Source organism: Corythoichthys intestinalis, chromosome 5, assembly GCF_030265065.1.
Source record: "Corythoichthys intestinalis isolate RoL2023-P3 chromosome 5, ASM3026506v1, whole genome shotgun sequence".
Taxonomy (NCBI): domain Eukaryota; kingdom Metazoa; phylum Chordata; class Actinopteri; order Syngnathiformes; family Syngnathidae; genus Corythoichthys; species Corythoichthys intestinalis.
Genome location: NC_080399.1, coordinates 4,737,105 through 4,750,497, shown reverse-complemented (window position 1 = coordinate 4,750,497; position 13,393 = coordinate 4,737,105). Strand labels below are relative to the sequence as shown.

The following is a 13,393-nucleotide window of genomic DNA, read 5'->3' as shown; positions in this document are numbered from 1 at the left end:
AATGGTTAACACCGGAGTGAACGAGCGGAATTTTGGCCCTTCCGGCCGACTTGCAGGAGCGGTGCCAGCGGAACACCCATTTCGTTCGGCTGTCGCCGTTTCCGGGGCTTGGCCGGTGGGCCGAATTCCTTCAGTTTTGAACAGTGACACATTTTTAAAACGATACATAAAATCTTGGCGGTACTATATCGACAACGTTTGGGTTACAAAGTATCGCAATATATCACCATTTCGGTGGCTATCAGTTGGGATAAGTGGACGTGAAGGTTGAACGGGGCCGATAAACATCTTTGTGAAATGAGTTTTTGGAACTTGAATCGTCTGAAAACCGCACCAATGGGGAAAAACTCCCTTGAGTAAAAACAGACTATCCTCAGTGTATCATTTTGAGGTGCACTATTAGCAATAGCATCAAATCTTACCTTGACTTTGCGCACCTCATTGGCCTGGAACTCAGCTGTACAGTTATGATGAATGATTCCGATCCCGCCCATTAACTGAAAGCGGCCAAACAAAAACGGGAGATACTCTTTGAGTATGAGGCGAGCAAATAGATCACTTGGGTGAACAATAACATGCCACATGAGCGCAAAGCTCAACTCACTGCCATAGCAATGGCCATGGATGACTCTGTGACTGTATCCATGGGAGATGAAATGAGAGGCGTCTTCAGTGTGATCTTCCGTGTTAATGCAGAGGTTAGATCCTGCAAAACAACAAGCAATAAATGCAATATAGGTTGATTTGAAGGGAATACATTTGCACAGACAACACTGCAGCTAATTTGCTAACCAAATGCTAAGTTTTGTTTCATTGCACGTAATGAACCCACAAGCCAAAACCAGATCATTGGGTCGTATGACAAAGGTGTGTTTTTGTAGTATGCACCTGTTCTCCGAAAACAACATGTGTGACCGGCGCATCAAATCATTTTCATGTCCCAGTAGAGTTTGCAAAGACGATAACAAAGCAAGTCTAGAAAACATGATACCCCAGTGGTAAAGGTGAATTTTACTAGTGTTGCACCGATACCATTTTTTGGCTCCAGATACCAATTCAGACACCCGGCTTTGTGGTATCGGCCTCTGCCGATACTGTTCCGATAACACATTTAAAAAAATACATATATTAGTGCTGCAACGAATAATCGATTAACTCGAGAAATTCGATTAGAAAAAAATCTTCGAAGCAAATTTTGCTGTTTCAAGTATTCGTTTAATTAGAGTGGCGTTGTAATGGTTTTGAAAGTGTTTGCATTTAGTTTTATTGATTTAGGTGGATACACTGCACTCTAGTGGCAACAGTAAATATGACATAACTTATTTAACATTGGCTGAATGGCGTAACGCAAGCAACACGTCACTTCCGCTCATTAATATTCATGACATTAGCTACTGTTGCTAAGTAGGGACGGGCCACCGTTCGTCCCTAATAGGAAATGAAAGGAAATCGTGTACGAAGGAGATGTTTACAGAGCTAAACCTACCAATTCTCTCCGAAAACGATGTGCCTGGTGCCAAATTCACTGGCAAAGATGTGGAAGAACATAAAAATGTTTAGTTAAAGAGATGGGTTAAGTGTCAAAGGCTGAAAAAGACGACAAAAACGAGCCGACCTGTGCATTGCCTGTCTTCACATTTTTTCCTCCCGAGTTTTTGGTTTCCGAAAACGTATGAAGAAAACATCCTTCATGTGTCGTAATGTCTAGAGTCATTTCTACAAGTTCCAAAAAAACAATGTGTGATCGGCATGTTCGTGTTTGAAAGACTACTGGAGAAAAGCAGCACAAATTACGTTGTTTCTATGCGAGGGCGGGTCTATAATGTCCCACTTCGGCTTTACTTCCGCTTTACGATGCGACGTCACGGTCTAAAAATAGCATGCGTGCGGTAGGCCATTTAGCTGCTCCCTGTTAAGACCAACATAAGGTAAGTTTTTGACAACAACAAGCGTTGGTTGAGTGCAGCGAACGCCGGTTGGAAAGTAGCACTCGAAAAGTACATATGGCTCAGCATCGGCACGTTATTTCATAGTACTCCTCACCACCACTGACATAATTTTAGTGCCGTATCGGTATCGATACTAGTATTAGCAACTCCAAATTCAACACTTACCACTTCATCAGCGGTAAAATCTATGAAACCAGGGAGGATCAAGAAGTCACTGAGGGAAGAACATAAAATATAGGTTAGAAACATTGTCATTTACTAACTCATGGTTGAGCATTATTTTATGTATGTCAGTTCACTTCTATTCCAGCACACATGAAAATGTTCTAATCAGATTTGATCCTGATAAAAACCCCGCAACCAGTACAATCCCCATTAAGGAAACTAGTGACACCATTATCCCAAACACACACATGCATGCTTTCAACATCCACTTAGTACTGAGTCATCCTTGAAAGTACTGCTACTCAAAATAATCCTCCATTTAAAACCAATGCAGATACGTTATCGCTGGCAAGATTACACAGTTAATGGAAGACATTGCATAACTCTGCGCACTTTTGTGGCACCTTCTGTGTCAGATGGTCAACTGAATGTTGTTCAAGTGGGCTTCCCTTACTTGTACGTCAGCCCGTCGCCGATGGCGAAGAGCTGTTGCGCAGTCATGCCGTCCTCGGGAACGTAGCCTGTGCCGCCGCTGATCAAGTAGTCGGCCATGCTGAGGCAGAAAAAACATGCGTGTTGGTAGACGTACTGTTTTCTGCGATAGAAAATTTTACATTTTGGTGCAAAGTTAAACTAGTAGGATTACAGTTTTTTTCCCCAACTTGTCATAGGTTTGCAATAGGAATAGAACGTACGTTAGGGTGACCATCAAGTTCACTCAAAGATGCCTATATCACTTTAATATATTTAAAGTCTGCCCCCTCACTCTGGATGGAAAAATGCTGTTTGAAAAAAAAAAAAAAAAGACAAAAAAAATACAAATATATATATATTAGGGCTGTCAAAATTATCGCGTTAACGGGCGGTCATTAATTTTATCACGTTAAAATATTTGACGCAATCAACGCACAAATGCCCCGCTCAAACAGATTAAAATGAAAGCACAGTGAAATGTTGTACAGTGTACAGCACAGTGTACTTGTTGTGTTTTTTGGAGTTTTGGCGCCCTCTGCTGGCGCTTGGGTGCGACTGATTTTACAGGCTTCAGCACCCATGAGCATTGTGTAAGTAATTATTGACATCAACAATGGCGGGCTACTAGTTTATTTTTTGATTGAAAATTTGACAAATTATATTAAAACGAAAACATGAAGAGGGGTTTTAATATAAAAATTTCTATGACTTGTACTAACATTTATGTTTTAAGAACTACAAGTCTTTCTATCCTTGGATCGCTTTGACAGAATGTTAATAATGGTAATGCCATCTTGTTGATTTATTGTCATAATAAAGAAATACAGTACTTATGTACAGTATGTTGACTGTATATATATATATATATATATATCCATCTTGTGTCTTATCTTTCCATTTCAACAATAATTTACAGAAAAATATGGCATATTTTATTGATGGTTTGAATTGCGATTAATTACGATTAATTAAGTTTTAAGCTGTATTTAACTCGATTAAACATTTTAATCATTTGACACCCCTAATATATATAATATAATGCAGACCCATGGAAATGTAGTCCAGTCAATACATACACACAGTAGGCTTATAAATTACCATCACGACAACTGCCCTTGACAAATTGTTATTCCCATTCAATTTTCTCATTCAATGTTCTAGATTGCACACAAACAATAACCAAAATTAACTGACCAACTATTCAACCAGCATGTTTCCAAACGTAGCCTTTCAAAACTACGTTTCCCATTATGCCTAGTGTGGTTTAGCTTACTGATAGCTACCTGAGGCAAAAATCAAACTTTGCGATAAAAGTTTACAATCATCGGCAGCGCAACGATGCGACACCAAATGGGATTTTACAGTCTAAGCTCCGACAGAAGTCAACAGTTGCCATTATATACATATTTATCATTTAAAAAATTAACAATTGGGCAGGCGTTGTGGCCAAATCATCAACCCAGTAGATGGCGGTAATGCCTCATGATAGGGGTAAACTGCCAACAAAAACTACTTCTTCCCTCCCTACTACTAGGAGCCTAGTCATCGCAGGGAGGCGCTGCCACCCAGCGGCCGGAGGGATTCTCTTCAAATCAAAAAATCATAAAAACCGGACATTTTTATGAATTTATAAAACCCGCCCGGACGACGAGGATACTATGTGAAAGTAGGACTTGTCCGGGCAAAAGAGGATGTTTGGTCACCCTAACGTACGTAAACCGCAGGATTCAAAATGAGAGTAAAAAGTAGCAGTTTATAATCCGAAAATGATGGTAGCTGTGTAAAGAGTTTTACTCGTTTCGATGAGAAGGTGAAGTTTTTTTGTTTTTGTTATACGTGAACTACATTTCCACTAAACGCACATTTAGGTATCATTTATCCCCAAAATAACTTGACTTTAGAAAGACTCTATTGTCATAACGGATGTCACGTTGCTTGCCACCCTCTTGAGCTCTTTCGCTAGCACACATGCTCATGCCAGATCCACTTTCAAATGTTCGCAGGTAGCTCATACAAAAGGAATACGTCCTTGTCAATGGAAACTCCTTCAACACACTTAAGACAGCAAGGTCAGTGGCGTAAGAGGATTAGGATGCTTGTTAAACGAGTGTGCAGGGCAAAAAAACTGAGGGGAAAGTTCACTGTCTACAACAGGGTTGGAACACTACAATGGGTTAGCATAATTATTACTGTTTCTTAGGAATAAACATGACTGATTGCACTTTAAATTGCCTTGCCTGTTGAATTGTGCTATATAAATAAATTTGCCTTGCCTTGGTCCATCCATTGTTAATAGTATGGTAATACCATTTATTCATTTGCTATAATGTTATTCATCATTAGAGCCACTGGCGTCGTGAGGTCTATTTTATTTATAACTAGGGCTGTCAAACGATTAAAATTTTGAATCGAGTTAATTACAGCTTAAAAATTAATTAATCGTAATTAATCGCAATTCAGACCATCTATAAAATATGCCATATTTTTCTGTAAATTATTATTGGAATGGAAAGATAAGACACAAGACGGATATATACATTCAACATACTGTACATAAGTACTGCATTTGTTTATTATAACAATAAATCAACAAGATGGCATTAACATTATTAACATTCTGTTAAAGCGATCCATGGATAGAAAGACTTGTAGTTCTTAAAAGATAAATGTTAGTACAAGTTATAGAAATTTTATATTAAAATCCCTCAATGTTTTCGTTTTAATAAAATTTGAAACATTTTCAAACAAAAAATAAACTAGTAGCTCGCCATTGTTCAGCACCACCAATTCTCATGGTGCTGAAAACTATAAAATCAGTCGCACCCAAGCGCCAGCAGAGGCCGACAAAACTCCAAAAACACATGCAACAAGTGCACATGACACTGTACTCTCATTTTAATCTGTCTGAGCGGGGCATGTGCAGTAATTGCGTCAAATATTTTAACGTGATTAATTTAAAAAATGAATTACCGCCCGTTAACGCGATAATTTTGACAGCCCTATTTATAACCTGTCTTTCTGAACTTAAAGTGCCTGTGACACGATAAAAAAAAATCTTAAATAGCTTTATTCTGTGAATTCAAATCATATTTTGAGACGATTCGACTATATACAACAAATTGGCAAAGCACAGATGACGAATATAAGTCTTTTAATATGCCGTTTAGCCCCGCCTGTCATTATAGCGCTCTAGCGACCCAGCGGGGTCATGACGTCGGGAGAGTAACGATTTCAGATGATTTAGAATTCAACCCAATGGGGAAGATTCAGAACTAGGAGAATGCGACAGAAAGCAGCAAAATATCATGATTATTTTTGTCTCTCTACTCCAATATTTTTACAGGATATTCTTTTTATCTAATTATTTCTCCCCAATTGCTAAAAAAATGTATGGTCACAACAAATAACAGTCTTGTGCTAAATTGCCAAGTTCAAAAATAGACCCTTAGGTAGACATTTGTAAAATTACCCAAAAATAAGGCGAGAAGACACTCAGTTTTCTTGGCCAAGGAGAGCAAGGAGGGACTAGACAGAGAAATGCTAGATTACGCTGTAAAGTCACCAAAATTGATCTAAAAAAAACCTCCCTGCTCTTTCTTTTATTAGGGGTTTGTCCTAACACAGAAGGGTGCCGCCCTAAAGGGAGGGGGAAAGCAAGCTGGAGACACCCATGTGATTTTGGTTGGCTATGTGTGAGCATGTAGGTGGAACTAACTAAATACAAGTGTGTAAGCAAGGGCACTTAGGTAAAGTGGTCAGAATGACCCAGACACTTCAGTTATGCAACGCTGCGGCCATGGCAGATGTCCTCGAATGGAAGATTGTCCTCGAAAGTCTAGACGAAAGTCCAGACGTAAGATGCTGAAGATGTCCTAGAAGGTCTAGTGACGCAATGTTGCGGCCATGAAGCAAGGAAGTTGTCACCCCGACCCTTTTTAACACTTTGTAACACTTAAACATTATACCTAGTATAGCAAGCAATAATCATTTACTGGTTATATCAAATAAGAAAAAATATGGCAATATGTATTATGTATGTATTAGGTATATATGAGCACAAGCAAATATTCAATCAACCCTCGATAATTAACTCAACATAAATAGAATATGAAATATCAAAAATGTATTTATTCAGTATGACGGGGCTAAATTACTGCATCATGGTCCAAACTGACAACTTCTTAAACCCCCCAATGGTATTTTATGCCACCGGAGTTGGTCCGGCTTTTGTCATATCCCTGCCCTGGCTTCGGAGACGGAGGAAGTGTGTAAACAAAACAAACAAAACAAAACTTCTAAGTCTTCTCCTCGCCTTTTGAACACAAAAAATCACACAAAACACCCCCGACTTGTGTCACACTCGGCGGCAAGGTTCATTGTCTTCACCGATCAGCCAGCCCCCGGCGGCGAGCAAGTTTTGGCTCGTCGGTCTGCTGCAGCCCCGGCAGGCAGGCAGTACTCGTTGCTGGGATACAGGGGGGAATGAACGGCGAAAATGGCGCATTCTCGTTGAACAGGAGAGTGGAAGTCTGGACACAATCGAGAACCGGAGACGAGAGCGAGGGGCTTCCAGGGCCCAAGCCGATGATAGCGCTCCATGGGTGGGCAAGCGAAGAGGACTGAGGGGGCTGGAAGTCTAGACACAATTGAAAACCGGAGACGAGAGAGGGGGGCTCCCCGAACACGCACGCTCATTGGCCGGCGACCAGTGCGACAAGCCATTGGTCATCAACCGAGTGACCTTCTTGGTGGACAGGGGGCATTGTCACCCACAAAAGGCAAGCTACAGTACCTCCTTATTAAAACGTTTGCCATGATCCCAGTATTTGACATAACATAAAACACGTAGCTTACTCACGTAGTCATCCATCCAATGGTCTCTTGATTGTTGGACTTGTTTTGTCCATTCTTCCCAACAAGGATCTTTTGGAAAAACCAAAAAGCCTCACACCCTTCTCCCTAGTGTAGCAACAAAAGCCTGCAGCACATTGGGCTGGCCTGATGCAAAAAATAAACAAATTAATCCACAAAAATCAGCTGAATCCGCAGCCTTTCTGCATATGATAGTAATGGCTGTATTGTGAGATGATTAGACCCCTGACGTCACATTCGCCTTCTTCCTCAATCCAGAGAAGTGGCCAGAAGTCTCTCATCGCTTCCACACACATCCAAGCGGTCCATTTCATTCAGTAGCAAAAAATACCGCATGTAATATGACATAAACATGTTTTTTTTTTTGTGTGTCACAGGCACTTTAAATATAATCATGAATCTGTCAGTTTCTTCCCCACCTTATAGAGTAAGGTAGAGAGCCGCTTCAGTGCGTCGTTATCCAATCTATTCCACTTGTTCATATAGAAAACGCCAGCATCACTGAAAATCCAGTCCGCGTTTTTGCTTTGACCTTGCTCGCAGTCAGTACCAGCAGCGCGTGTGTGTGTACCTCTGAGGCTTACAAAGCAGAGCAAGAATAGATGGATGAAATATGAAAATAAGAAGGTTTTCAGGAAAGTGAGTATTTATCACTGCTGGTCGTAACAGTTAGCTCCAGCTCCCAGCTAACAACAAAAAGTCCCAAGTAATTAATAAAGAAAATGCTCCGTGTTTGACAATGAAAAAGCTGGCTTGCACACTACAGACAGTCTCTCCGCACGTCTTTCTTTGTTATTTTGGTGTCAAAAGTTACATCCCAGCTCAGAAATAACACTGCTACTTAGCTGCTGCTAGCTAGATAGCCTGAAATGCATTGTAAAGGTCCTAGAAAAGTGTGCACTCTTTTTACCACTATCTTTGGGGTGACTTCCTTCTGGAGCATCAGTTGTGTTTCCCACTGAGTGCAGGAGCTGAGCTCATTCATGTATGATTATAATCAGTGGATAGTCATAATAATACACAAATAATAATCCCTCCACCACCTTTATTGACCTATAGGAAAGCAGAGGAGCAAAGAGGGTGACAGGAGAGAGATCACTACTGGAAAGGTGAGTAGGAAAGATTAGAAAGTGGAGAAAGCCAAGAAGATGATTATACAGTGGGGTAAATAAGTATTTAGTCAACCACTAATTGTGCAAGTTCTCCCACTTGAAAATATTAGAGAGACCTGTAATCGTCAACATGGGTAAACCTCAACCATTAGTGACAGAATGTGGGGGAAAAAAACTGAAAATCACATTGTTTGATTTTTAAAGAATTTATTTGCAAATCATGGTGGAAAATAAGTATTTGGTCAATACCAAAAGTTCATTTCAATACTTTGTTATGGAGCCTTTGTTGGCAATAACGGAGGCCAAACGTTTTCTTTAACCTTTCACAAGCTTTTCACACACTGTTGCTGGTATATTGGCCCATTCCTCCATGCAGATCTCCTCTAGAGCAGTGAAGTTTAGGGGCTGTCGTTGGGCAACACGGACTTTCAACTCCCTCCACAGATTTTCTATTGGGTTGAGATCTGGAGACTGGCTAGGCCACTCCAGGACCTTGAAATGCTTCTTACGAAGCCTCTCCTTTGTTGACCTGGCTGTGTGTTTTGGGATCATCGTCATGCTGAAAGACCCAGCCACGTCTCATATTCAATGCCCTTGCTGATGGAAGGAGATTTTCATTCAAAATCTATCGATACATGGCCCCATTCATTCTTTTCTTTACACAGATCAGTCGTCCTGGTCCCTTTGCAGAAAAACAGCCCCAAAGCATGATGTTTCCACCCCCATGCTTCACAGTGGGTATGGTGCAATTCAGTATTTTTTCTCCTCCAAATTCGAGAACCTTTGTTCCTACCAAAAAGTTCTATTTTGGTTTCATCTGACCATAACACATTCTCCCAGTCCTCTTCTGGATCATCCAAATGCTCTCTAGCGAACCGAAGACGGGCCTGGACTTGTACTTTCTTCAGCAGGGGTACACATCTGGCAGTGCAGGATTTGAGTCCCTGGCGGTGCATTATGTTACTGATAGTAGCCTTTGTTACTGTGGTCCCAGCTCTCTGTAGGTCATTCACTAGGTCCCCCCATGTGGTTCTGGGAATTTTTCTCACCGTTCTTGTTATCATTATAACCCCACGGGATGTGGAGGGAGCTGAAAGTCCGTGTTGCCCAACGACAGCCCCAAAACATCACTGCTCTAGAGGAGATCTGCACGGAGGATTGGGCCAAAATACGAGCAACAGTGTCTGAAAAGCTTGTGAAGAGTTACAGAAAACGTTTGGCCTCTATTATTGCCAACAAAGGGTACATAACAAAGTATTGAGATGAACTTTTGGTATTGACCAAATACTTATTTTCCACCATGATTTGCAAATAAATTCTTTAAAAATCAAACAATGTGATTTTCTGTTTTTTTTTCCCCACATTCTGTCTTTCATGGTTGAGGTGTACCCATGTTGACAATTACAGGCCTCTCTAATATTTTCAAGTGGGAGAACTTGCACAATTAGTGGTTGAATAAATACTTATATACCCCACTGGAAATAGCATACATACACTCCCCACCTGACATATAGGCTACTGAATGAATATTAATATATGTATGGATGTATGTATGCTTCCATCTACCACATAACTTGCAATTGTAGCCACTTTTCCTGTTTATCTACTGTAATAAAAAACTGAAGACTGAAACAACAACAATAATAATAATATCCAAGGCCCCGCCTTTGGCTGCCGCCCAACTCCTTACGCACCAGACCCCTTTGGCCCCTCCCAAAGGTGGTGAGCCCATAGGAAGGGGGACCCATGTTGCCTCTTCGGGTTATGCACGGCTGGGCCCCATGGATAGGCCCGCCACCAGATGCTTGCATTCAAGCCTCACCTCCAGCCCTCGCTTCAGAGGGTGGCCCTGGTAACCCGCATCCGGGCAAGGGAAACTTAAGTCCATTCATTTTTTTTCATCATAGGGGTCTTTTGAGTCATGCTTTTTCTGTACTCAGCTGTGCCAACTGAGCCAAAAGGCGAAGCTCCCAAGTTGATCTACGCTACTATCCTCACCTATGGTCACGAGCTGTGGGTCGTAACCGAAAGAACAAGATCCCAGACAAAATGAGTTTACTCCGCAGGTTAGCCGGCTCTCCCTAAAAGATAGGGTAAGAAGCTAGGTCATCCGGGAGGGACTCTGTGTCAAGCCGCTACTCTTCTGCGTTGAGAGGAGTCAGTTTGCTTGGGCATCTGGTTCGGATGCCTCCTGGACGCCTCCCTGGAGAAGTGTTGCGGGCATGTCCCAACGGCAGGAGACCCCGGAGACCACCCAGGACACGCTGGAGAGACTATGTCTCTCGGCTGACAGACCGGTGAAGAGTCCGTATCACTGCAGACGCTCCCTCCTACCCGCACTCCTGAACAAGACCCCAAGATACTTGAACTCCTCCACATGGGGCAGGATCTCATCCCCAACCCGGATAGGGCACGCCACCCTTTTTGGAAGCTGCAGGCCTGCGCTCACATTTGTTGCTTGTGAAGCATCACATCTGACTAAAGCACGCGGTCCCAGCTTGGGACCGTGTGTATTTTTGTGTGGGACCAAGATTGAGCTTTTTGGCAACAAACACTCTAAGTGGGTCTGGCGTGCCACGAAAGATGCGCATGCTGAAAAGCACCTCATACCCACTGTGAAGTATGGGGGTGGGTCAGTGATGCTGTGGGGCTGTTTCGCTTCCAAAGGCCCTGGGAACCTTATTAAGGGTGCATGGCATCATGAATGCTTTGAAATACCAGGACATTTTAAATCAAAATCTGTTGCCCTCTGCCCGAAAGCTAAAGATGAGTCGTCACTGGGTCTTTCAGCAATACAATGACCCTAAACATATGGCCAAATCTACACAGAAATGGTTCACCAGACACAAAATCAAGCTCCTCCCATGGCCATCTCAGTCCCCAGACCTTGTTTTGTTGGCAAAAGGGGGTTGTACAAAGTATTAACACCAGGGGTGCTAATAATTGTGACACACATTATTTGATGTCAAATAATTTTTTCTTTATATGGGATTTTTTCCCCACTAAATGAAGGCACTTGTATTGAAGGTTGGATTTTTCTCTTTTTTCCCATTAAGGTCCCATATTATTTGAATTTAAAAAAAAAAATATTATAAGCTTAAATACACATCTTTTTCAGGGGTGCCAATAATTATGGAGGGCACTGTATCTGCTTTTCAAAGGTTAGCCTGCTATCGAATATCACTCTGAGATTTTTAATGTGTGTCTTAAAAATGGGAAGAGACCAAAAATCCCAACTGAACAACTGTTCACTTGTCCCTCCTAGTCCAAACAGATTGGACATTTGGCACCGTCAATAGCATTGAGTACACTGAGTGCCATCTAAAGGGTTTAAATAACTTCAGGTCTCAGGGTATGAAATAGTCATTTTGATTTCAGATGGAAAATCTATCTACTTCTCAGAGTAAAGTGCTGTTCAGTTTACCCAGTGAAGAATGATTCAACTAACCTCTCTGGTTCATACCCAGCTTGGATACGCGTGGCGCTGTATCGCTGCGCGGCCGTCTCGTGCCCGTGGCTATGGGTCGCGGAGTGGCTGTAGGTTCCGTACGACTGTGCTTGCTCCCCATCTCTGCCCGCAAGGTGAGGCCACGCCGGTTCCGTATCCCCGACAATCCTCCTGTAATCAATCTGATAGTTGTTCCTCTCCCCCTCCCCGAAGCGTTCGTAATTATGGCCCTCCATCACGAGGACACCTTCAAGGATCGTCCACTTTCGAACAATTAGAACTACGCGTTCACAGCCAGCGCTTGGAGTGCATGTTCACAAAAACACCTCTCAGACACACCTGACATGGTCTGAAGCTGTCCTGTCATCTGTTTCGCCGCCACCGCAGCAGGACCGCAATGAAAAAAGGGGTTTGCAGGGACAACGGATGATTTCTAAGAGTGTCAATTAAGAGTCCTTCAGAGACAAAAGTGGCAGCCCAGATGGATTCCGGTCTCTCAGTGTTCATCCTTCTTCTAGGGAAGACTTTGGAGTTGTTTGTGAGCAAAGTATTTATTCCCCATGAGGTCTGTGCAGCGAGAGCAGCAGCTGGGAGTCAAGCAACCCTCAGGTGGCAGAGATCTGTCCTCCCTCGAGGCCCCCCGCCCAGCCACACTAGTCAGTTCTGATTGGTTATTCCTAAGGTTATTCCTATACACAAGCTTCTCGCTACTGTTCCCCTAGAGCCGGCGGAGCTTAAGTCTGTTTCTGACAGTAGCGGACGTCACTCTGCCTCAAAGAGGATTGGGAGCATTAATACAGGAGTAGAGGGAAGTGGGTGAGGTTGGGTGGTGTGAGGCGGTCAGGCCCAGAGAGGGAGCGGTCAAGTAGGCACTTGAACCCTTGTGGGGATTAGCATGTGTGAATGTGCGTGTTTACGCCAGGCTCAAGGAGACGGACGTGTGAATGAGACCTAGGTCAAAGACATCAATGGCGTTTGCTGGAAGTGGAAAGTGGCTGAACTGAGATTTGTCCATAGCGTTATCGCTCCGTTTAGGACATTTGTTTGAAAAAGAAAGGGTTAGTGTTGTTAGTGTTTTTGAGGTCAGCAACAGAAATGACGCATAATGGAAATCAGAGGCAATTGCTCGAAGACTGCAAGGGAAGCTGTGCGCCTCTGGGGGTCTATGGGCAGTGCGTGGGGCTCAGCTGGCCCGGAAGCTCTGCTTCTCTGAATGATGATTGGATGATCTGAGGCTGAATCCCTTTTTTGATTGACAGCAAAATTAGCGAATCAGTGATCTTGTCCTTTTAACATCTGCGGGAGGACTTTTATTTATTTATTTTTTAACCTGTCCTGTTCAGCTGCTTGACGTGGACAGTGGGAATCTGAGT

General features: G+C 42.6%; 1 protein-coding gene across 2 annotated transcripts in view; it reads right to left on the bottom strand.

The window, feature by feature from the left end:
- Positions 1 to 12,765, bottom strand: part of impdh1a (IMP (inosine 5'-monophosphate) dehydrogenase 1a) — a 30,426-nt gene extending 17,661 nt beyond the window's left edge. For both annotated transcript variants that reach the window (XM_057837762.1, XM_057837763.1), the window contains exons 1-5: positions 12,021 to 12,765; positions 2,569 to 2,667; positions 2,115 to 2,163; positions 605 to 706; positions 423 to 497 (exon numbers count right to left, since the gene is read on the bottom strand). In XM_057837762.1, coding sequence (XP_057693745.1) covers positions 423 to 497; positions 605 to 706; positions 2,115 to 2,163; positions 2,569 to 2,667; positions 12,021 to 12,256 — 561 coding nt within the window. In that variant the 5' untranslated portion in view covers positions 12,257 to 12,765. The remainder of the gene's footprint in view (positions 1 to 422; positions 498 to 604; positions 707 to 2,114; positions 2,164 to 2,568; positions 2,668 to 12,020) is intronic.
- Positions 12,766 to 13,393: the final 628 nt, after the last annotated feature.